Below are 25,480 nucleotides of genomic sequence, written 5' to 3'. Positions count from 1 at the left end.
TACGTCACTAAGCACTACAGGCAGGCAGATTTCAACACTGCAACCATTGCCACCATGTCACTAGGAGCCACAGAAGCCCTATTGCCTTGAGCTGACTAGACTCAGGAGGTTCTCATAAAAAGATTTAGATGAAGTGATAAACTCTGGTCATGGAAACAGGTCTTTCAAGAAACTTCCCAAAGAGACAAAAATCCCGAAGGGAAAGAGAATTAATGCCGGGAAATGCTTGACAATGAGAGCGAAGGCTCGGAAAAGAAGAAGCTTTCCTTTCCTTTCAATGGTGTGCTCAGTTTTCACTGATATCTACTACAGCTGGTATCTATCTGCCTTGCCTTGTGCTACAATTCTCTGTTCCCTGGAACTGAACTTCCTCTGACACATGCACTTAAGCTCCACTTCGCTCTCTGTCTTCTGGGAAGGCCAGCCTAAGAGCAATGCTGATGGTGAGGGTCTTTCCTGTTCTGCGAGTTACTACAGCCCACAGTACTTTCACTTCACATTCTACATAGATACACATGCAGCCTGTACCATTCATGTCCATGCTTAACTATGTCATGTGACCTGCTCTTGCAGGTCCTGATATCACTACCCAAATAATTGATAAATGCTTTAGGAATGAAGAGCACAGTCTACAGTTATTTCATTTTATTATGTTACAACAGTGTAATAATGTCACTTCTAAAGATTGAATAATATATCACCATACTTGGATTCCCCTTCCCTTCCTTCCTTCCTTCCTTCCTTCCTTCCTTCCTTCCTTCCTTCCTCCCTCCCTCCCTCCCTCCCTCCCTTCCTCCCTCCTCCTTCTCTCTCTCTCTCTCTCTCTTTCTTTCTTTCTTTCTTTCTTTCTTTCTTTCTTTCTTTCTTTCTTTCTTTCTTTCCATTTGATTGTTTTTGAGGCTGTCTCACTAGGTAGCTCAGGCCAGTCTTGAATTCATAATCTTTCTGCTTTCGTCTCACAAATGCTGGGATTGTAGACCAAGCCACCTTTGTCCAGCTTAGATTCCTATTTTAACAAGCTTTTGTAAAGAATTGCTTTCTTCCTTTTCCTCCAGTAATTTCACAAAGCAATACAAGGTCACTAATTTTGGTGCCAGACACACTAGCATGTGTCTCACCTGCTTCCCCAGCCTCTCACACTCTTTCACTTGGCTAATGACTAACATATGGGACATCACCAATAATACACTTGATAAATATCCCATTTCCTCTGAGATTGTTCCCTGGCTTGGCAAAACAAAACTCTCCCCGACAAGAGGGCAAGATGTGATTTGACTGTTTCTAATTGAACTGACGCTGAAAATCCCAAGCATGGGGCTTCGATAAACCCCTGCCTAGGTTCTGCATCACGGGCCCATGATAGCCTCAATAATCAAGGCAATTTGGGAAGGAAACCAACATTCTTAACATAACTGCTATCTCCAACACTAGGCAAGTTTGGAAGAGTTTTCTTCTGAGAACATTAGGACCTCAGATTGCCAAATTCATAGAGTTCTGAGATTCTTTTTCTCCTAAGTAGAACAAGAGCACTCCAGTATGTCAACTTCACATAAAAACTAGAGTTACCTAAAAGGAGGGAACCTTAATTGAGAAAATACCTCCATAAGGTTGACCTGCAAGCAAGAGTGTAGGGCATTTTCAGTGATTGATGGGAGAGGGTCCAGCCCATTGTGGTGGTGCCATCCCTGGACTGGTGGTCTGGGTTCTATAAGAAAGGAGGCTGAACAAGCCATAAAGAATAAGCCAAAAAAGCAGCTTCCCTCCATGGCCTCTTCATCAACTCCTGCCTCCAAGTTCCTGCCCTGTTTAAGTTTCTGTCCTGATTTATTTCAATGACAAACAGTGATATTGAAGAGTAAGCCAAATAAACCCTTTTCTCCCCAAGCTGCTTTAGTCCTGGTGTTTCATCACAGCAGTAGTAACCCTGACTAAGACAAAGTCCCTGAGTGCCACAGAGTCGGTTCATGGAGTGTGACCATGGAGCTCCACACACAGCATCTGAGCCCCTTGAGCACACATGGTTTAACATCCTTTCCCACTAACTTCAGTGAGGAGGCCACAACTCAGTTTTCTATCCCCAAACATTATAACTTCTATAATATCATTTGAATTTGGCCTCCCTTACAACCTCCACCCTTTAGCTAATTCTGAATTACTATTGGTGGCATCAAGTGGCAACAGGTCTAGTCCTTTAGTGTCATTACGAGAGAACCTTGGTCGGTCTAGCCAGATAGTTCCTATCGACTCCCCACACCCCATAGTTAACATGGGTAGAGTATGATGTCTTGCATTCTTCTGCTCTGGAGTTTCCCAGGCAAAGGACATAAAAGAGGCAGTAAGCAAAAAACAACAGTGATTTCTGCTAGTAAAATCTTGAGGTTACAACTCAATGGCTCTGGTCCCCAGTCCTGCTCTCTGAACAAATAAACATGGACCTGAGGCAGGTTGATAAGTTGTTTGCCATTCAATTTTGTTTCCTAAGAAATGAGTCAATGGCCAGATGCAACTCTACCCCTCGGTTTTCTGAAGAAAAATGAAATGTTGAGGAACGTCAAACCAGAGCCTCCTGCTGTGGAAGGAATGATCTGGGATAGCTTTGCCTACAAAGTAGACTCATGCCAAGAGCTGCTCTTAGTGAAATACTTCTTTCTGTAATAGTTGGGGAATGTTCTATCAAAAGGACATATCAATGTGTATAAATCATGCTAGTGTGCATATGTTTGCTGTTGTAGAATCACCAGTTTGTGTATGCATAGAAAAACCTGCAGTTACTCCTAGGAGAACATACTAGTGGATACAGTTGGAGAGGTTAACAATAATGGGGAGAGCTAGATAGGCAAGTGCCAAACATTCTGCTCTCTGCTGCTTGCTGGCCAAAACCTAACAAAGGTACCTACCTCTTGGGTGTCAGTAAGAAAATTGGAATGATTTTTTTTTATTATTCTCCCTCTTTCTGGCTGTCTCGGGCAAGAAATCATGGATAAGTCTACACAGAGAAGTTCAAAGAGGATGCTTTAGCATCTAGGCCCTATACCACTCTTTAGACTGTTCGATTAGTATAAAAAGTTTGTCAAGACCTGACTTTCCCAACAGAAGAAACAGCTAGTCAGAGAGAGGAGGGGACATGTGAATGTATGTGTACCCGTGTGCATGCATGCATGTATGAGTGTGTTGGGGGCGGGGTGTATCGTGTGCCATTTCCTTTTCATTCAAACCTAGACTATCCAGAAGAAACTCCTGTTGCCATTTGAAGGTCGCTTCTGTTGCTTTCATTCTAAAGGGTTCATAGAAGGTGACTTTTAGGAAGCAGATGAACCCAAAGTGCCCTCCATTCTAGATTTAAGGCTTCAGTGTTTCCCATCAACCTTCTTTGTGCTGAAAATATTCTTCCTTTCCGTCTCCCGTGATGTCTCGGAAGTATATTAATTAGGTAAAAAATAAATAAAGAGTATTTGAGTTTATACATGCCTGCTACAAAGACATGTTCAAATAAAATGTTCTGTGAAATTTTACCTTCATGGAGTTGAGGCCATGCATGGCTCCGTTAATAAAGTGCTTACTGTGTGAACATTAGGACCTGAGTTCAGATGGCCAGCACACACTCAGAAGGCCAGATGCATCAGTGTTCGTCTACAACGGCAGTGCTGAGAGTGTAAAGACAAGCAGATTCCTAGATCTCACAAGCCAGCGAGTGGAGCCAAATTAGTGAATGCCTGTTCGGAGAGAGATGCTGCCTCAAAAAATAAGGTGGAGTGTGATGGAGGAAGATACCCATTGTCTACCTCTAATCTTCATGTGCGTGAATATGCATATGCATATATACCAACATTCACTGTCCATACACAAACATGCACACATACATCACACACACACACACAATAAATTTTGCATTCATATTGGAAGATGAAGTTTCATTGAATGGTTAGAATTCATGAATTCTATCATAAAGATGATAATATCAATAAAACCATTTCTCTACTCACATAATCTTAGGGTTTTTTCCCAATATGTTCCAATTACAGACTCAACATAGTTGACTACAGAGGTGTAGGGAGAGATTGCTCTGCTCATAGCTAATTGAACCTCAGTTTATATTTTCAGACAGTCTTCTTCTAAAGTCAGTTACTGCTTTCTGGGTGACCAGATAACCCGCTGTGCACACCTCTGGTTCTCCGGAGCAGATGTCTCTAATTTGGCCAAATCACCACAGCTGATTCTAGCATGGAAAATAAGTGAAGGACATGTTTTCTTCTTCCAGGAAATAGCAACAAGTTGCCCTTATTGTCAGAAATAAGTCACACAGCTTATATCCTACATAGGAAGCAGGAATCTGCAGCTCATGAGTCAGCTGTTGAAGAGACGGCTCCTCCTGGGTGGTGTCCTTTAGAGTATGAGCACCATGCTCCCTTTTCATTCTGATCTACCCAGCCCTCTCTCCCCAGTGGAGGCACAAGGCCTGCTTGCCAGATGGATGTGCTGACAAATGCTTGTCAGGTAGATGGACTTCATGTTGGTCCTCTCTGAATCAAAGAGAACTGTGGGAGGCTGACAGAGATACCTGATTATGTTACTGTTAATGGTCATGTTCTTGAGCATCACAGATGAAACTGGCTTCTAATGAAAGACCCCCGAAGAGGTACTTTCGTAGAAGGAGACCCGCACCCAGGAATCAGCGAGACCACAGACTTGGATGCAAAACCGCAAGAGGTTTTATTAGAGACGCGGGTACCCGGGGCGACTTAGCTTCTGTGTGGCTAAGCGCCCCGAGCCAAGGGAAAGGGGTCCTTATATAGGGAAAAAGGCGCAAGCTAGGTGCAGGGATTCTATTGGATAATTCTAATGAGGCATTGTACAGAGCTATTCCCATTGGTCAATGTAAATGAGGCGCTATACAGGGTTATTCAAATGAGGTGAAGTATAGAGTTATTCAAATGAGGTGAAACACAGATCTTTCAAATGAGGCGAAATACAGAATCATTTCTATTGGATGGTTCAAATGAGACACAGAGCCATTCCAGACCAGCATATTCTCAAGGTCTGGTGTTTGGTGCAACAGACTCAATTCCCTCCGCGTCCGGATAGCTGACCTTGGGACGGAGGGTGGGGGTGTGGGGGCGGGGCCTCGGGCCAACGCACCTGGTGCTCGTTGCTCGGCCCCAGCCCCGAGGCGCGGTGCCAGGCAGGGCGGGCCAGGGGCGCCAGCCCTGCCGGGGTGGACCAGCTTGGGAGAGGGCCTGGCGGCGGCGGGGGTGGAGATCGGGGAGGCGGAGGGATCCACCGCGTGTCCCATTAGCCCCGACCAGAGGAGGAAGCAACTTGAGGAAGAAAGCTAAGGGGCAGGGGTCTTTCACTAAAAGCAGCTTTGTATAGCTCAGAGTGTGGCTCAATGTTGAGCACTTGCTTAGGACATGTGAGACGCTGGACTCCATCCCTCATACCAAAATAAATAATAAAAATTAGCTCGTAGGCAAAAGTTAAAATGTCAGCTAAATGCTTGGCCAAAACATCTTTTTTGAGATAGATAATCTAAATTGCAACAGAGAACCCGCTAATGATTCCCAAATAGAATGTGCTTCCTTTCTACTGGGGTTAGAGGTTCAGAGTGCCAGGATCTTTTTTGTTCCTTGTGTGCCCTGCATGACTGGCCCAGTTCTTTGCTCATAGTGGCTCCCGTCAAACTTCAATTCTTTAACAGACCTGACATCTAACTGGGCATATTCTATCTGGCTGCCAGTGGAACTTGGAAATCTTTTCTTTCTTTCTTTCTTTCTTTCTTTCTTTCTTTCTTTCTTTCTTTCTTTCTTTCTTTTTCTTTTTTTCTTTCTTTTTTCCCTTCCTTCCTTCCTCCTTCCTTCCTTCCTTCCTTCCTTCCTTCCTTCCTTCCTTCCTTCCTTTTTTTTCCTTCAAGACACAGTTTCTCTGTGTAGCCTTGGCTGTCCTGGAACTAGCTCTGTAGACCAGGCTGGCCTCAAACTAACAGAGATCCACTTGCCTCTACCTCCTCAGTGCTGGGATTAAAGGCCACTACTGCCTGGCTTCAGACCTACAGAATATTTCCTCAGGCCTTTCAGAAAACACAGGCTTTTGCCTTGAAGAGTTATTTCACACAGAAATGTGTCATCAACAGAAGATCAGTTACTGCATTTTTCAGACAGAGGACAATGCCAGGAGGTCCCGGGAGACCTCCAAATTCAGATCCCCTTAATAGAAACCTCCAAATCAAGGGCAGATCCAAGTCTCACTTGGGGTCAAGGAGGAGTCATGCAGGTGAAGAATTCTGAGGCTAAAGTTCTACCATCTTTTGGTACCCACACCTCTGCCCTGGACTAGGGCACTGCATCCCAGTGTGTGGGACCTCCCTAGAGATGGTCCCTGAATTGCAGATGACCACTTTCTGAGCGGCAGACTGAAAACAGGCCTGAGTTTTTGGATTCAGAAAGGTCTAGTGTCAAACATCATTCTCACCTCTCAGTTGCTCTGTGCTCTTGAGAAAACAAATGAACAAACAACCTCAGAATGCTTCAGGTTCCTTAAGTAGAATGTATGTCTTTTATGTGTGTCACAGGGATTACAAGACACCATGGCATGGCTCTGGCATATTTGCAGTCCATGGCACTAGTGGGAGGGGGCAGCCTAGGGGAATAAAGTCAGATTGTCTGGGCTGGTATTCTTGAAGGGAATATTGGGCTCCAGTTTATTCTCTCTTCTCTGTCTCCATCTCTCTCCTGGGAGCCTTCTCCACTGCACATTCCCTCTGTGGTATACCGCCTTGCCATAGGTCCAAAGGCAAGACAGTAAAGCAGTCATGAAGAGAAACTTCTGAAACCGTGAACCAAAGTCCCTTCCCAAAAACCTGGTATCTCCTGTCTGGCATGTTTTCACAGTGCTGGAATGCTGACTAATGTACACTGAGAAGGTGCACTGCATCCTCTTCACTTAGCAAATGAAGTCTCTGGTATCTGGTGAATGTGTTTTGCCTTATACAGAAGCAGTTAGTGGTTAGTGTTATCACTCAAGAGTAAATAGCTTGCAAGCCTGCATTCAAGGTGGTCTAACTGTATAAACACAAGACTCAAGACTAGAATCCCACTTGCCCCAAATCAGTGGCTCACAGTTGTTTTTCTGCCTCAGCGTACCCAAGGATGGAGCACTTAGCACTCATCATAAAGGTGGTCCATGGCAGCAGCAACGGAGCCAGTGAGTGGAAAAGCTCTTGGAGCCTGATATGCACCATTCCCTCCAACATCTATCCCAACCCTGTGACTCACTAAGAAGCATGCTTTTTTCAAAAATTAAGACAAAATACTCAGTTTATCCAATTTATTTGACCAGTCACATTGGACTACAATGTTTTCATTTGTATAATGTAAAAATATACTTTAAATAAGAATACTCATACTTTACAATGTTAAAATTATATATACATATATATATATATGAAAGATTCATGAAGGAATTTGGAATAAAACATACACAGTATGCTATTTTAATATAGAAACACTTTAAAGAAAATAGTCTTATTAATTACAAATGTAGCATCACCAGGAATTTATAAAAGTTTCCACTTTCTTGAAGGTCACACTTCTCATCCTTTGGGATGTACAGAAATTATGTGGTTTACATAGTTCTATCCACATTTAAAAACATCATGTTTTAAATGTTTTAAGCATAGCATGTACAGTACACAGTGTTTCCATAGGAACATAACAGAAACTGTCACTACTGGCCTGCTGTCAGATGGCTCTGAGTGAATCGGCCATTTGTAAGGCACTAGTCCAGTATATTGCTGTAACATTAAAGTTGTTCTATTCACCCAAAATATAATGAATTAAACTTACACTGGAGTCTACCCACCAGGGCTCAAAGAGTTATAATACACACCAATATATACACAGAACATGTCTTCTGAGTTGAATGAAGCTCCCACACTTAAATAAGAATCAAGAATGTGAGTTTTAGGTTAATATCTTGTGAGGGCTACTTTTAACATGTCTGGCAAAGTGCATAGTGAATAAACTTGTCACCAAAATTGATCCTTCCCTTAGCTCTTCGCTCCCTCCTGTCTAGTCCCACCACCTGAGAAATGAGAACCTTGGGGCCCTAGGACATGCCAGAGTAGCTTCACAAAGGAGGGCATTACAGGGACATTCACGAATCACTAGAGGCCTCACTGCCCCCCTAAAAATGGGTACAATTCACTATCCAGAGATTTCTGTGCAGGGTCTGAAAAACCAACACCCAAGAGAGAAAAGTCCATCCTAGTTTGTTGCCAACAAAGCCATCCATCAGCCATATTCCAGGGTTGGTGGCCCCCGAACAATATTGAAGTAGCCAGCCAGAGCACCGAGGTCTATGTAGAGGGAACGCTGTCTCCGCAGCGCTTCAGACTCCTCCGTGCTACCCGTGCATGAAGAGTCTGCAGAAGGAACATGGAAACAATGAGAAAAACCAATGACAAAAATGACAGGGAGGCCCAGGAAGTAACAACTATATGTCCCTTCTGTGAAGAAATAACCCGGAGGGGCTCAAGAGACAGTAGCCCAGCTCTGGCTGTCACAGATAGCCTTAATGGAATAGCACATAGATCACAGGGTTCCAATGGCCAACTAAGACAAGGAATTGGGTAGAAACTTTGGCATGTTCTTCAGTACCTCATTTTTTCCTACTAGATACTGAGAAAGTAGGCAAGAAAAACAGGCACTCCAGGTTTGACCTCTGAGTTTGTGTTATTATCTGGGCAATCTTCCTATCTTGACCTCCCAAGGGAGTGTGTGTGTGTGTGTGTGTGTGTGTGTGTGTGTGTGTGTGTGTGCGCGCGCGCGCGCGCGCGCGTGCGCACGTGCATGTGTGCACACACATTCGCGCACTGTGTGTGCAATGCAGGTGACAGAACTCAGGCCTTGTGCCATGCCAGGCAAGTGTTCTGTGTCTGAGTTACAACCCCAGCATCTGTTTTCCTTTTTATTTCAAGACAGTCTCACTAAGCTGCCTAGAGTAGCCTTGAACTCACTCTGTAACCCAGGCATGCCTTAATCTTGTGGTCTTCCTGTCTGGACCATCATGCCCACATTTTTCTTTTGAGACAGGGTTTCAAGTAATTGAGGCTGATCTTGAACTTCTAACTGCCCTATCCAAGTGTTGGGACTACAGGAGTGTGCCACCAAGCCTGGCCTTCATCCTTCACCACATCCCCCCCCCCCACAAGTGACCACATTAGAGGTTTCTGTGGACAGGAGGAGGGAAGCCAGTGGCTGCAAAGGCACACAGGCATACACCCACATGCACACAGCAGGGTGGCCTACCAGCAATGTTCTCAGGAAGTTCCAGCTCCTTCCTGCTCAGCAGCCTCTTCCGTTCAAAGAGGGCAGAGTCCAGGCTCTGACATCGTGGCTGGTCCTCTCTAGGGGGATTCAAAGCTTCATGTTTCAGTAGGTCTGCTGCTGTTGGACGGTGGTTGGGGTTCCTCTCCAGGGCGGTTTCTATCAGCTCCCTCATGCCTGGACTGCAGTCACCAGCAATGTCTTCCAGGGGAGGTGCCTGCTTGTGGATCTGTCAACAAACCAGTTCTGTCAGCATGGATGGCATAGAGACAGATGCTCAGACAGTGGGGAGTGACCTACACCCCACCGCATGACCCCTTCAACTTCCTAGCAGCGGTTAAACCAAGTTTGGTTTAATGGCAAAAGGTACATGCTGTGTTTGAATTAGCAGTGACAGCTTCTCATGGGGGCACCAGAGATGGCTGCAACAGGGAAACGGCTGCCTCTGTCTTGTTCTCACACTCTACTCTAGGACATGCCATTGGGCAGAAGGAAGGAGGTTTGGGGGCAACAGAGAGTAATAACATATTTTCTTTTTTAAAAAAGGCATCTTAAAGAACTCATATACTTTCCTTGGCTGACAGAGTTGTAGGACTCTGATGCTTCTAAGTGTGTTTGACCACACGTAAGTATAATGGGATAGCATACAAATTATATCTACTCATTTCAGTCAGCTTCCATTAAAATAGACTTTCATTTTAATAATGGAATTGCAACCACCTCTGTGGGTCTCCATTCTACCATCATCTCCTCTCTTTGGTGTGCTTTTGGGATGGTGGGACTCACTGCACCCCAGCCCAGCTGACCCTCACTTACTATGTACAGGTAGGAGGGATAGGCCGATCGAGGGTAGCGCTTCACCCAGGGTGGGGTGCCTGTCTGCATGTGGATGAGAGTAGCTCCAAGGCTGTAGATGTCCGCTTTTGTGGAATGGCCCCTGCACAGAATCACCTCGGGGCTCATGTATATCTGAAAAAAAAAAAGACAAGGAAAGCATCATTTGTCTGGCTTCCTTTTCCCTAGCCGGTTCTAGAAGCTGGCTCCTTTGCCTTCATGACATTTGCTGCATGCTCTAGAGGGAATGCTACTGCAATATCCCTCAAGCCAAGGAGAATCCTAAGATGTTCTCTAGAACACCTCTTTCCCACCCAGCAGGTCTGACCTCAAAGGGCTTGAACTGATTTCCACTGATCTGAGTTCTGTAGATGTTCATCAGTTATATACAACTGTCTATTAAATCACCAATTCTGCTCAGACTTAAATGAGACTACACATATACTTCTCCCATTTATCACTTAATTGCCTAAAGGTGGCAGAATCCTGCAGGGTATTTACGTCAATGGTTTAGAAGGGAAGAGCCTGCAAAAATAAAGCATAAAGTTGGGGAAATGACTTTAATGAGTCATTTATACCTGACAAGTATCCCAGTGACTAACCATCAAAGTCCTCTACAACAGAGTATAAGTTCTGAGGCTGAAGCAAGAGTATTGCCAAAGCTCAAGGATAGCCTGGGCTACAGACTGACTGAGAACTTGTCTGAAAAAATAATAAATTAACAAAAAATACAGCATAATTTGCATTTGATTTCATAAGTCGATGTTGAGTAAGTAAGGTGATTTTCTAAACTTTATTTTTCTAAATTTAAGATGGGAGAGGAAAAAAGAAAGCCCCGGCTACCAATAATCTGTAGTCAGGGCTGGCACAGACATACGGTGTTAGTATCCTAGTTAACAACACAGGCTGAATAGCTCTAATTTAAGGGTACAAAGGACTCCAAAACTGGAAGCTTTTGAGCAGGATGATGCCACAAGTGGAAATTTCCACATATGACCTCATGTGACAGGCCACATTTAAAACACAGCCACACTGAGAATACCCTGCTAGCTGTCTTTCAGGCTAATGAACCCTCTGTTTATGCTTCAGTCCCATCCTCAGGATAACTCACAACAACACCACACAGATGTTCCAAGACCAGGTGAAGGAAAAAAGAGTAAGTGGAGGAACAGGAGAGGGGGAGAAAGAAAAGAAAACAGAAAATAAAGAAGGAAGGGAAAGGCAAGGAAGAGGAGGGGGAAGAGAAGACAGGGGTAGGAAAGGGGTGAAAGTATGAAGCCCTCCTGTGCCAAGCCCTTCAGGTATGATATTTAACCTGCTTCGGCTTTCAAAAGTTTTTATGCTGTCATGAGAAGATGAAGAAAGGGTTAGCATTCTCAGAATTCATTTCTGAGTAAATAAGTAGAAAATTAGCTTACAAAAACTGGGGAAATTGCCCAGTTTCCCCATCTTAGCCTGCTCAACTCCTTCCCAAAATACACTTCCTTGCAGGCTTCCTTCTGCCCTCAGCAAGAAGGCTACACTAAGCTCTGGGTCCAACCACTTTCCCTGCAGACAATGAATAGCATGTGTCTCTCGACCTTTTTAATAACCACAATCTCAGTCACAGGGTTAAAACATTGAATATTCAACTTTGTACCCTTTGGTCAACAAGGAGTTACACATCCACAGCTTGCCAAGCAACTGCACTTCCTCCTGTTAAAACGTCTCACCATAATCAAATACAGTTAAGAAAGGAATGCTATCTGCTTGCTGTCAGTAGAGGAGGTCTGCCTCCTCTCTCTCTCATACAGAGTGGAGAGGAAGCAAACCATATGCATGGGTTCTACATGCCTCACGCCCAGCTTACATTTGGAGCTGCCAGTATCAGCTGGTGGCCTGGGTGCAGGCCCCCTGGCACACAGCCAGGAGCGTTGAGCTCAATGTTTCTTCCTCCTCGAGCTCCAGAAAGAACCAGACAGGCAGCTCAGAAAAGTCTGTCTTTGGGCTGGCTGCCTGGAAGGCTTGGGTCGGAACTGACAGCACTTGCTCCAGAGTTGTCTGCCCCCACTCCCGCCCCCAAGAATGAGTGAAGTGCAGGGGAACTAGAAGTTAGAGTCAAGGCCTTTGTGTTTTATAGCAAGGAAAAGAGACAGTCATGGGTATGTCTGCATGAACACATGTGCACATCTTTATTCTAGATTAACATATAAAAAAGTTAATACTAGAATCAGAAGAAAGTAAGAACTGTAAAAAATAAAGAACAAAACCATAGCAAAATAATTCTAGGATGTTACTTATAGTTCCTATTTTTCCCCCTCTGAGCCATGTAACTAAAAACAAGTAAATATATACCAGGTTAACCTTGGGTATATATGACATGTTACAGTATGAAACTCTGAATATGGAGAGAGGAAGGAAATGAGGGAGGGAGGGAGGGAGGGAGGAGAGAGAGAGAGAGAGAGAGAGAGAGAGAGAGAGAGAGAGAGATCCAGAGGTGAAGCTTGCATTTGTGAGCTATACTGCAGAGATCTGAAATAGTCATTGACTTGCCAACAGCCGAGTAATCGCATCCTAGTGGGAAGCAAATCTGCCTGCTTGCCTGGCTACTAATATCTAATTTGCTCTTTAGTATAAGGAGTAAAAGCTGGCTTGCTGAAGAGTTGCATCAGGACTTCATAATTATTTTCACACCTCAGTTCGTGAGCACTGTGCAGACAGTACAAGAGAGACAATTGACAGGATGAGGCATGGAGGGACAGACAGCAAGACCGTTTTTATACCAAATACACAGACATTATCATTAGCCAAAAATACTTCATCTAAATACTACTCAGGAGCCAGATGGATGCTATACGCCCCATAACTCTAGTACACAGGAGGCAGGGGCAAGAGGACATTGAGAACAAGGCCAGCCTAGGCTACACAATGCATTTGAGGGGAGGCTGAGCTACCCCAAACTCAAATAAAAAGAAACCCTACGGATGACCGACATGTGTGACTCTACACCCAGCCATCCTGGCTGAGAATCCCAGAAACACAGGCTTTTCTCCAACATTGCATAATTTTCAACTTGACTGCATTGCCAGGAAGCAAAAGGTATTTTTTTCCTCTAATACCATAAATAGTTTGTTTCTCAAACTGGTTCCAGGGAAAAGGGTGGAATGTCCCGGATCTGAACTCCTGACTAATGCCAAAAAGTGCTGAAACGCCTTCCAAAGACAATGGCCTAAGCATCAAGGCGAACCAGACTTTCTAGAAGTGGGAAATAAACATTCTTCAATTTAAAAAGAGGTCTGCAGAACCAGTATGGCCTCAGCACTGGGGAGGCTGAGGCAGGAGGATTATGTGTTTCAAGTTGGCCTGGGCTGTATAGTGAGGCTCTGTCTCACAGAAATCAAAATAAAGTAATTCCAGAAACTCATTTTCCAGATTTAGTTTTGGTTTCAGTTCACAGATGAAATATTATCACTATAGCTGCAAACAAAGTGTGCTGTGCTCATGACTCCAGGTTATACTTTGCCTGGGAGAAGACAGCCAGGTCTTGCTGGTCAGTCCTCAGTAAATGGAAACCGCCAGAACAGTGAGGATAAACTGAACCAAGTGTTGGAGTAGTTATTGTGGTAGTTTGTTATCTAATGAGATGTTAATTATGTTAAAAAGCTACCCAGAATTCAGAGCTCAAATCCTTAGAAAATAAGAACTAAGAAAATAAGAAACTAAATCCTTATTCTCTAAGAATTCAAGCTGGGGAATCTGTGTAACTGTGTATGTTCAGGCTCTGTGTTATACTCTCTCCATGTTTATTGCCTTATTATAAAATGGGAAAACAGCAATCACCTACCTGCTACAGTAATAGTATTCACCAACAATAAAGTCATTTTAGGGAGAAATAATTCAAGTGAATTATTTTGACTATCAAATTGTAACAGTTTTAAAAGATGGATTCTGAATCTACAAGTTGAGTATCCCATGTCTGAGAAGGTTGGAACCAAAAGCCTCTCAGATTTGAGAGTTCATATTTTGGAATATTTGCATACATATGTGGATTTTATTAAAATCTTTTGTGTGTCTGTCTCATGTGCAAACTCCTCTCTCTCTCTCTCTCTCTCTCTCTCTCTCTCTCTCTCTCTCTGTGTGTGTGTGTGTGTGTGTGTGTGTGAGAGAGAGAGAGAGAGAGAGAGAGAGAGAGAGAGAGAAAGAGAGACTGACTCTGCATATTGGACACTTCCTACCTTGAGCCAGGATCTTGTTTTTACTGCTGTGTATTGTTGCAGGCTATTTGTGAGCTTTGGGGAACACTCCTGTCTGCCTCTCATTTAGTCACAGTTGCAAGGGATTACCACACTTGTCTTTATTTGGGTTCTCAGGATCTCAACTAGGTCCTCAGGTTTGTGTAGCAGGCATCTTACTGAATGCTCTCCAGCTCTTGAACAGTTCTCTAGACTTTTGGGTTAGAGAAAAGTCTAACCCAACTTGTTCTTCACAGCATTTCTAGAATATTATTTTTATCCTTAATAAGATAATAACGATCTTCACACCCATACAATTACCTCTGTTCCTCGGAGATCCTTGGGAAGATAGACATCTTCAGTCATTTGAACACTTAGGCCAAAATCTACCAAAACAGCTTTTGTAGACATGAATACAATATTGCTGGCTGCAATGGGAAGGATTTTAAACATGAGTTAATAGATCCTCTGGCAACATGACAACATGATGTGAACAGTGAGTTCTAATCACAGCAGAATGAAATGCTTCTGGTAATGACACAGGCGTATCACATCCAGAAGAGACTTGCTGGCGAGAGGTTAAGAGAAGATCTCTTGAGGCCTGTCAAGTACCCAAGCAGTGTGGGCTTATATGAGCACAGCCATTAGGAAAACTGGAGGCTTGGGCTTCAAATTCTAAGACATAAGCATCTGCCATCAAGCCACTGTCATTAAAAAAAATAAATAAAAGTTAAAAGTAGTTTTTCCTGATTAAAGTTGTGCTTGTCACTAGGTATTAAAGATTTATAGTGAGTCTGTTTTATTTCTATATCATTTCTGAGTTCTAGCAATTTGGTTTTTTTAAGAGATTGTTTAATGAATTGTTGCCAAATTATGGCTCAAAATTAAGAAGACATTTGTTTCTCAAAAATATATGCCTACATGTTTGGATTAAGTAATGTCCCTCTTACCCATTCTGTCTGTGTGTGTGTGTGTGTATGTGTGTGTGTGTGTGTGTGTGTGTGTGTGTTGTATGTGGTGTATGTGTGTATCTGTATGGTGTGTGTTTATTTATATGGTGTGTGTGTGTATGTGTGTGGTGTGTGTATGTGTATGGTGTGTGTGGTGTGTGTATGTGTGTGTATGGTGTGTGTGCGTTTATCTGTATGGTGTGTGTGTATATGTGGTGTGTGTGTGTGTGTGTGTGTGGTATGTGGTGTGTGTGTGTGTATCTGTATGGTGTGTATGTGTATGTGTGTATGTGGTGTGTGTGATAGAGATCAAATCCAGGGCCTTGTGTGGGCTAAGCAGGGACTCCACCACTGAGCCATACCCTTGGTGTTGCATTCTTGTTTTTAAAGCACTACACAAGGACAGGGGCAGCACACCCAACAGACATGTGGTCATGGTCCCTGCTCCACTGTTCAGTCACCACCCTCCCTCCTGGCTGCTAACATTCTTAGTGACCAGGCTTCATTCTATGAGCTCTTTCAGGGCACAGAAAAGGAGATGAGCTGTTGTTTGTAGGGGGCTGTACTGCTTGCTACTGAGTGCCTTTGGGTTAAAACATCTCACCTGGCTCCAATCCAGTGAGTCCCATTAAACCACAGCAAGGTAGGTTCCACTACTCACGTTTAATATCATGGTGGATCACTTTCTTGGAGTGCAGGAAATCAAGTCCTTTGAGAACGTGCTTTGTCACCCAAATAATTTCAAATTCTCTCATAGGTCCACAGCTCTCCAGCTTCTCCAGAACAGACCCTCCCTCGCCTGCCTCCATGAAGAGATGGACAGTATCACCCCACAGGATGGCACCATATAATTCAGCAATGTTCTCATGCCGGAAGCAGGCCTGGATTTCCACATCCGATGGCTTAAACTGATCCACAGGGATCTAGCAACACAACACATGGGCAAGAGTCTAAACAACCTCAAGATGATAAAACAAACAATACAGATCAACCCAAAAACCAGAAGCCAAATTAACACAAGGACATTTAAGAGGCATCTGACAGGGCACTGATGTATCAAAAACTGTTTAGCACAGAGCCCCTTCTACATTATGTCATCTTTAGATAGAAATTTTTTAAACATAAAAAAAAAAACAACGTAGGGAAAAAACTCACTTCATTTAGAGTTTTGAAATCCAAATGAAGTTTACAAGTATTGAATGAGCAAAGAGGATTTCCTATGACCAATATACATCATCTCCACAGCCCCAGAACTCTGTGTTCTTCAATATCTCACCTGATTGTGTGATGATATGAAGTCATTAGTACCTAACATGAAGTCACGAGTTCACACTCAGGCCACAGCTTTAAGGTAAGTGCCCACCCGTCCCAACATGCCATGAAAACTTAGTCCTCTGTCAATAAGAGCTGTGATAAGAGGTAGTGTTCATAGAGCGAGTTCATAGAGAGACTCTTAAAATATCTTTAAATACTGTGTCAGGGGCAAAAGGTGGTATTATTCTAAAATGATGATACACACACATCTGGAAAAACAAGAAGTTCCCAACAGTGGTTGTAGTAAGGAAAGGGGCCCCATTCATGAGCCTCCATCCTTTTGAGCCTGTCTAGGATTTTTAATTGCATATTTGATTTTTTTAAGAAAAATACTCTCCTTAAATATTTAAATATAACAAACACTAAAAGGACAAAAAAAACCCCACAAAGCCAGTTTTCCATGCTTTTGTAGTAAAATTTAAAAATAGGATGCTGGGTCTCCAATTTTTAAAAAAGGTCCCTAGATAGTTTACAGTTTAGATGAGACACCCTGGATAGAAGCTTCAAAAAGCTTACTATAAGTCTTATTTTTTTTCTTTTAGTAATAGATTATCTAGTCAATCTTTTTTTTAGATGGGGGCGGGAAATCTCACTATGGAACCTTGGCTGGCCTGGAACTCACTATGTAGACCAAGTTGTCCTGGACTTCAGAGAGATCCACCTGCCTCTGCCTCCCAAGTGCTGGGTGGGGTTAAAGATTTATCTAGTGACTCATAATGAAAGAACAAATTAAAGACAACATATTGGTGGTCTTGTGATTGATATGAGACACTGAAACAGGGATCTGGCAACTATTTTTTTTATTTTACTTTTTTGCTAAATCAAGACTAAACACTACACTCGGGCTAGGGATGTATCCCAGTGGTAGAGTACTTGCTTAGGGTAAGTGAGGTTCTGGGTTTGATTCCATGTACCACAAAAGAGCAGAAAATGATATTTAACTTCCTCACACTTGAAATGGTGTCAAACCCAATGAACCATCCACTGGGCTCCACTAACTCTTTTCAGTTACTATGTCGCAAGGGTGCCCCATGACCACAGCATCTATCTAGCAGATGGATTTGTGGTCCTGTTTCTGAATTTAATATACATGGGACTTCATATAATAGATCTTGTTTTGGGTCTATCTGTTCTGAGACACATCCACACTTCTTTAGCTGTAAACCATTCTTTCTCTTTGTGGCCTGAAGTCCCATTGCAGAAGTGTCCACCTATTGGTATCTGGGAAGTTCCCAGAATGCTACTTCAGCAAACAGTGCTGAATTGAACAGCCCAGAATAGTCACGCACATGGACACACCTCTCTGATGGGTGTAACAAAGCAGTGGAGTTACTGGGTCACTCCAGGTGTGTACATTTGAGCTGCCAGAATCTGTCCAGCAGTCTTCTGACATAGCAGTCATTAAGAGATGGGGCCCTTTCAGCAGTTGGTACATTTGAATTCAGCCCTATAAATCTGCAATCCCAAGGAACATCCTGTTTTCCTCATCTCTGTTGCTTGCCATGGACCCCTCCCCAATGGACAGGAGCTGCACAGATCCACTCTTCCATCTCTGGCACATTCTCCCACTCCCACCAAACCATTCTTTTAACTAGATTACAAACTCCAAGACACCTAAGTAGAGATCAGGAGGTCACAATCAAGACGTAAGAATTTAATTGTCCCAGGTCACCAGGCACTCCAGAAATGGCAGACACTTTGGGGCAGGAACCTTAAGTAAAACCCAATGTAAGGGTAGACAGAGCCTTTAGTCATGGTAGAACCCAAAGCCAGGAAGTTAGATACACAGTGTGGATGTACACACCAGTTTGCATGCCATTCTTTTCTTGGTCTTCATGTCTTGTGCTAAGTACACTTTTCCAAAGGCCCCCCGAGGAACGAAACCAGAGCCAATGTTCCTATAAGTCAGCTTCCAAGGGACGAGGAGGACATCTGAGTCAATTTGGTAGCGGCCGTTCTGGGGACTGATTACCTGCAAGGAGACACAGATGCTGAGGTGAAGCCCACTCCACAGAGCTATTTTAGAAGCATTCAATGCAGTGGTGCCATGTGTCATTCTGACATTACAGGCTATATTTAGAACTTGAGCAAGACAGAGAAAGCTTGTAACAGACACAAGTTCCTGGTCCAACCTGTTCATATTTCCAAATGCTTATGAGTAGTTAGCTGCCAAAGAGAAGCTGAAAAATTATTTATCTAGGGAGTCTGACGACTGTGACCCAAAGACTGCAAATAAAGGATGCACTCGTGCCTGGAGGTTGACTTGTTTCTATTAAAATGCACTAACCTGTTTGTCTGCATAGCTATTACTCACACATGATGCACACACACACAGAGAGAGAGAGAGAGCGTGGAAATTAACTGAGGCTCAGGGAGGATTGTAGAACCAGTGTGTGATGCCAGAGTCATGAGTTGACAATGCTACATAAATAAGGAAGGGCAGAGTTGTTTCTCTTTGGCTTCCTCACTTCAACTTACAGTGTGCCTATTATGTGCCCTGGGATGAGATTGATAATGAGGAGACAGCCCAAGCAGAGACAGGAGGGTCCAGACTAAGGGTTCATGGGCAAAGATACCCTTTAGATCAGGTCTTTCAGAACGAGTGGGACTCCAGGCTGGAATTGTGGCTCAGTGGTAAAGCACATGCCCAGTATGCCCAAGGTCCTGGGACTGATGCCCAGCATTGCATACATGAACAACAAACAAAACACACTTCAACACAAAGAGCAAAAACAAAACCAGCCATCTCAGACATCAAGAGCTATATCCTGAGAGCAATGTGGGATCAGAGGACAGACACTGAAGCCCACTAGGGTGGGACACTACAGAAATACCAGCACTGGGGAGGCTGAGGCAAGAGAATGGTGAGGGCCAAGCCAGTCAGAGCCATGTGGCAAGCTTGTCTCAAAAACAATAAATAAACAAATAAAAAGCGATTATCACAATTCAAATAAAATGGTAGCCTGTGGGAAACATGGCCTGAAGTACATGCTTTAAAACATGACTAAAGTGTTCTAAGAGATAGTCTCCCCAGATGCCAGCTGTTTCCTCAATGTGATTAGTCATGGTATGGCCTGAGATATCAACCCAGGACCTCTGATTTAAATAGTATTGAGCTACTTCAAGAGCTGAAGAAAATGTGAAAGCCCCTAAGCCTATCCCATGGGAGAACAACAAGCACCAGATCCTACTGTGGTTGCATCTAGGCTTCCACTCACCATTATAGGACAGGCCTGATTACCAAAGGACTGTCCACTCAACCTCCATCATTGCTAATTAGCTGTATAGTCTACAGGAACGGAAGTAAAGAATAGCCCAATACTTGGAAACACAACATTACTAAATCTGAAACTTAAATATTTACAGGGTGCTTTTGCTGAGGGGTACCTCATACAGGTCCTTAAAGGAAATAAATACAAACAACTGCCCTGTTTCATTTAAAATATGATGACCACCTCTCCAAAAACGTGCCACTTCTTGTCCCTGTAGACCTCATTTTGCACTGTGCTGAGGATAGTGTGATGACAGAGCTAGGGCCCTGGCAGCACTGGCTTGGGGTCCCCTTTCTTGTCATCCACAGAACAACTCTAGTTAACCATCTCAGGGTTTGACCCCATATTCACGAAAGTTTGGCTTTTGACCAAATTAAGTGTGTGATGACCCATCTCCATCCCCTTATTCTATGGAAGATGACAGAAGAAAGGAACAGCCACCACACTGAGAGCTAATTAGGGGCCAGGTGCAGTGCTGCTGTTTTGCATTATCTCATTAAAGTCTACAGCCATCCTGAGCTAGGTTCTATTTTTATTTTCATTTCATAGCTGAGGCTGGCTTCCAGGGGTGAAGCAACTCTCTAATCAGTGCCAGAATTAGGATTTGCACTCAGGTCTGCCCAGCCCCAAAGCCAGAGCACCCAATCTTTGTGTAAGAGCCTTTGGGGTTCCAGAAGGCTATAATTAAAGCCATGCTAGGGCGCAGACTCAGTTGTTCAAAGCCTCAGGAACTCACTGGGTGAGGCTCAAGTCACAGGCAGTCTGGCTCTTTCCCTAACACCAGGTCTTCCCTGCTTGAGTTTGACACATATTTTTATATTTAACTTCCCCCTTTCTGGGGTCCCCTCTAAGCAGTCTTGTAGAACTGCCAATTCTCCAACTTACTGAAGTCACTTCCAAGGGCAAATAGTAGACATAAGCTTTCTAGTCCCTCATCCAAATTACTGCTATCTATACTAAATGATACAGGGGACAGTACTTGGGAAATTCCTTAGGTATTTTATTGAGTGAGCTGTGTAACCTGTTTCCTATGAAGCAGAAGTGATCTTCAGCTACATGCATGGAAACAGATTATCTAAAAACAAAGACAAAGCTATGTCTCTCCTACCCTTCTGGTGACATAAGTGGACCCCCAAGTTCAGGTTCCTGTTGATAAGGCAGGTAGTAAGGGATTCCATTTAAAGGCAAATGACATACCAAGTTCTTAATTCAGAATTCTAAACTATCACCACTACTCATCATATATACTTACTGGGGGTGGAAGTGGGGCAGAGAGTAGAAGCTAAGGTAAGGGGCAGTCAGAGATGGATTTGGTTATATATAAGAAGAAACTTCCTTATGGTCAGAACTTGACAAATGAGACACTGGATGCAGGATGTAATGGCTCTTCCTAATGGGTCTGGAGGAACAAACCAGAATATTCTACCCAGTATTATTAAGTGCCTGGTTCAAATATCAAACAGAAGGCTGGACTCTTGAACTTGAGAAGCTATGACTCCATGTCTAAACCCTGAGGGTCATCACTCCAAATGCTACACCAGCATGTGAAGTGAACAGATCTAAGGTGGGGGTATTCAGATCCACACACAACCACCAGAGTTGAATACTTGGGGGCTGGCTGTTTTATCATTCTATCCAGATCACGTACAAACTGGTTATAAATAACTTTGCAATGACATAGAGTAAGTAGTTCCTAGGTTAGTCTCCTGGTATTCTTTCCTTGGATTTTGTTGGATACTAGTACATTATTTAACTTACACTATTTTTTTTTAAAAAATACACACATATAAATACACACCCAGGGAGAACCCATCCAACATGCCCATGCTTTGGGATATTGTTTTAATCTGTAGTTCTCCACCCTGTCAATTAACTTTGCAGCACGATGGGTGTTGGCTGCCTTTACACATCAGGTCTCTAGACCTCTGGGCCTATGCACATGCTGTCTCTTCACCTAAACAATCTTCACTTCATTTAGCTCCAACTTGTTGTTTATATCTTGGTATAGGTACCAAGTCTTCTTGGAAGCCTGTGTGGACATCCTCCTTTTCCCTTCCCTTCCTCACACGCAAGGGCATGAGAAATCTTGCCTAAGCATCCCCAAGGCTGTCAGGGTGTAGATACATTGTGGCTGAGAGTGCTGTGCTATATCACCTGTTCACTTGCCTCCTGTAGGCACCAGGCATTGAGCTCCCTATGGCACAGACTACTCAGAACTCTATCTAGCACCCAGAATAATTTGTTACACTGTGGTTGTCCCAGCTATGTCTAGCAAATGAACAAAGGAATATTTTGAATAAAGGTGTCTGTCCCTGTGTAGGAAGCTTTCATGGATACATTTTACTAAGGACCCAATCTAGGAGGCAGCTAATTCTCTAATGCAGAGAGACCAGGGACAGCAAAGCTAGACAAAGCTAGCAAAGCAACTACACAGCTTTGCCAAGTCTGTAGATGGAGGATGAGAAGAGAAAGGACTTGACTACAGGATAGAAGGTTCCACAGCAACACCATGCCTGAATCAATGATATTACAAGCAAATCATGTGTCAGACTGACTCTGACCAAAGACCAATGCATAGGCCATCACTTAGAAAGCACAGAGCTGTGACAGATTACCACCAGCCTTAGGGAACAGTTTCATTTTTAATGCCTATGACAGGAAAGTTAAACACAGTCCCCAGAAGCACAGCCCCAGGCCTAATGGGGTCAGATCCACGTGCCTGTGGGCTATAATTCCATCCTGTTTCCCATCATTCCATTCGCCTTGGTCTTCTTGCTTTATATTTTATATTCTTCAGCATTAAAAAAAATATAAGTGCCTATTAAGATTCTTAAGACCCATGCCTTTATGGTAGCCTTGATTCCTACATTTTCTTTTTAGTTAATTTGCTCATTTATTGAGCATGGCTTCTTTGGCAAGGAATGACAGACAATACTTCACTGGTGCCTTTCCTGACCAAGTTTTTACTTCCTTCTAATGACTGTGGTTTCCGGCCCTTTCTGCATTAGCTCTCCTGGCTCTACTACTAAACCAATGTAAGAAGCTACTTTTTGGTGGTATTCTTTAAAATTTCCTAGCATTCCCCTTGTGTATACGGACCATGGTCCACCTCTCCTCAGTAAGGGCCAGCACATCTAAGTTTCTCTATTTTTACAAGCAAGGATGATTAGTTTATTCTGCTTGTCTTTATTTATCAAATATGTGAAATAATGGAAGAAATACATCAGCACTGAATTTGTCACTGTCCACATGTGTGTTATTTTGAAGCATACTCCTCTAGTTTTACCCTGGCTGAGGAAATCAGGTATGGATCCTGCTTCAAATGATGAATTCCCAATCATAAAATGAAGTCATACTCTAAAGACAGTTTTAGTTCATTGTTAAATGTAGTGTGGTAGATCCACACCAAAGAAGTCAGTCACACCCCGATGCCGAACGTGAGCTTGCTTTGTACTGAGCCAAACACAATTGACTCGTAACAAAACAACTCACTACATAGCTGACCTAAATTACTGCGCTGTTTTTCATTAAATGAATGTGGGACGATTAAAAAAAATATCATTATTATTATTTCCTTGGTCCCAACTCAGGCTCTTCAGCAACAGCTCCCCCAGCATGGGTCATGCTGCCATTTGTACACACCAAGGGAAAGAGAGCTGCCACTATCAACAGATATGTTTGCAACTTACCACCTACTCTTTTGTAAGCTTTCCTTTTTACAAAATTAAATCACCTTTTAACCGTCGCCCACGTGTTCACCTCTAACACACTAACAACCTGACAGAATGCCAGGCACACCTAAATGCTCCACCTGACCAACTATTGTGGCAACAAAAAGTTGTCACAATATTTTGGGCTATCTGCATACTTGAGATGACTAAGCAACTCCATCACTTGTGGCTCATTGCCACTTATAGAGAGTGAATCTGTGGATAGTTATTTGCTACCTATAAAGCTGCATTTCTACAGGAACCAAATTTAGCCAAATGGGATAAAAGGAGAAAATAGTTTTCAGCATTATTAAGACAGCATTTATTGTCTCTTGGCTGGTGGACTCCTGTTAAGACCCTCTCTTTTGTGTATATAATGAATTAGCCTTTAAGTGAATTGTTAAAATACATCTGTAAGGGCTGAGGTATAGTTCAGGGGTACAGTGCTTACCCAGCATGCCCTACGCCTGGGGGAAAAAAGTTTATTCATAATAGCTTCTTCATAAAATTACTACTAAATTATATGCTTCTGAAATGGAGCTTATATGAAGATTTCCTTCTCATTTTTTTTAACACAGAGGTGATTCTTACCAATAAATACATTCTTTAAAACTTATACCGTGGCAGCCATTCTAAGCCATGTTCAATGCCACTCTGCATTCAGCGAAGCCATACTAGTAAAGCTGAACACACAGCACTCAACTGACCAGAAGAAACATACCATATTTAATAAAATTCCAGATTCTTGCGGTCGATGTCCATAAAAATGCTTTGCAGTGTTAGATATATGGTTTGCAAACGCAAGCAGATCCTCCACAGTCCCGTATTTGACAGATGACAGCCAGGGCACCTCCTGGCCACTCCGAAGCAGTGACTCTGAGTGCTCCTTGTTTTGATTACTGCCTGGACACATGGTCATCAGACTGGGCTCGTAGACTGCTGGCTCTTCACTTGCGTAAAGGTTTTCCATTATGTCTATGACTTCCGACACATTTAAATGCTTAATTAATAAATCAATTTCTTCTTTCTCGTCACTTCCAGTGCTCATGTACTCCATCACTGTGGTGCCTGCTGGAGAGTCTACAAAAGAAACACAAACACTTCCTTCACTATGATGTGTCTGAATTGGAGACCAAAGAGACAGGGGATCTGCTCCTCCGTGCCTCTGTTCATAACGAGGATTCTTCTTTACTCACATGTGTGAACTCAAGTGGGCAGTGCCAAGTTCAAAGGGACCTTAGATAATCTTTAGCCCAGCTCACTTTGCAGGGGGAAACCTGAGATGCAGAGTGCTTGTGAGTTACTCACTGTGGCATCAGATCTAGCTACTGAAAACAAACTTTCACTAAACACAAACACAATAAAGAGCAGTCCAGGGTTCTCTGAAGACTAAGGCTCCTTCTTCTTATAACTACTAACCTTGCACAACTTCATTGTTCCCCCAGAAAGATCACAGTGGCTTTAGAGAAAAATGATTTGAAAGAAAAAGAACTACTTGACTAAAATTCAGGAACTGATCTGGCAAATACACCAAGTCCCAAAAGAGAAGAAGGCATGTAAAACAGGGTTTGAATGGAGCAAGCGGGAGAGTGAGAAGTTAAGTTTGGGGGGGAAAATCTAGGGGCCTGGGATCTTAGATGTGCCAAAGATAAACAAGGATGAGAGAGGTGACTCACTGCCCTGTGAGTCACAGTCCCCTCCTGACACCTGAAATTCTTTAGTAGTACAAAGCACACATTTCGAGGGTCCCAGAAAGCTAAGTTAACACCTAGATCAACTGGCCTGGAGAAACTCTAGTAGAAGAAAGAAGCCATGAAAGTCAAATCTGTTATAAGCAAGCCACAGGTGAAGATCAGCTGACTTCACTAG

At 43.2% G+C, this 25,480-nt stretch overlaps 1 protein-coding gene across 1 annotated transcript; it reads right to left on the bottom strand.

The window, feature by feature from the left end:
• Window positions 1–8,285: 8,285 nt before the first annotated feature.
• On the bottom strand, window positions 8,286–24,668 carry Map3k8 (mitogen-activated protein kinase kinase kinase 8). Its single transcript, XM_035441475.1, has 7 exons — window positions 24,333–24,668; window positions 18,434–18,601; window positions 15,977–16,238; window positions 14,687–14,793; window positions 10,137–10,289; window positions 9,303–9,549; window positions 8,286–8,416 (listed from the first exon to the last, which is right to left on the bottom strand). Exons 1-7 carry the CDS (start codon window positions 24,666–24,668, stop codon window positions 8,286–8,288), a joined length of 1,404 nt encoding a protein of 467 aa, XP_035297366.1.
• Window positions 24,669–25,480: the final 812 nt, after the last annotated feature.

This window comes from Cricetulus griseus, chromosome 3 (assembly GCF_003668045.3).
Source record: "Cricetulus griseus strain 17A/GY chromosome 3, alternate assembly CriGri-PICRH-1.0, whole genome shotgun sequence".
NCBI classification, from domain to species: domain Eukaryota; kingdom Metazoa; phylum Chordata; class Mammalia; order Rodentia; family Cricetidae; genus Cricetulus; species Cricetulus griseus.
Note: the sequence above shows the minus strand (reverse complement) of the source record. Positions and strands in the feature narration are given on the sequence as shown.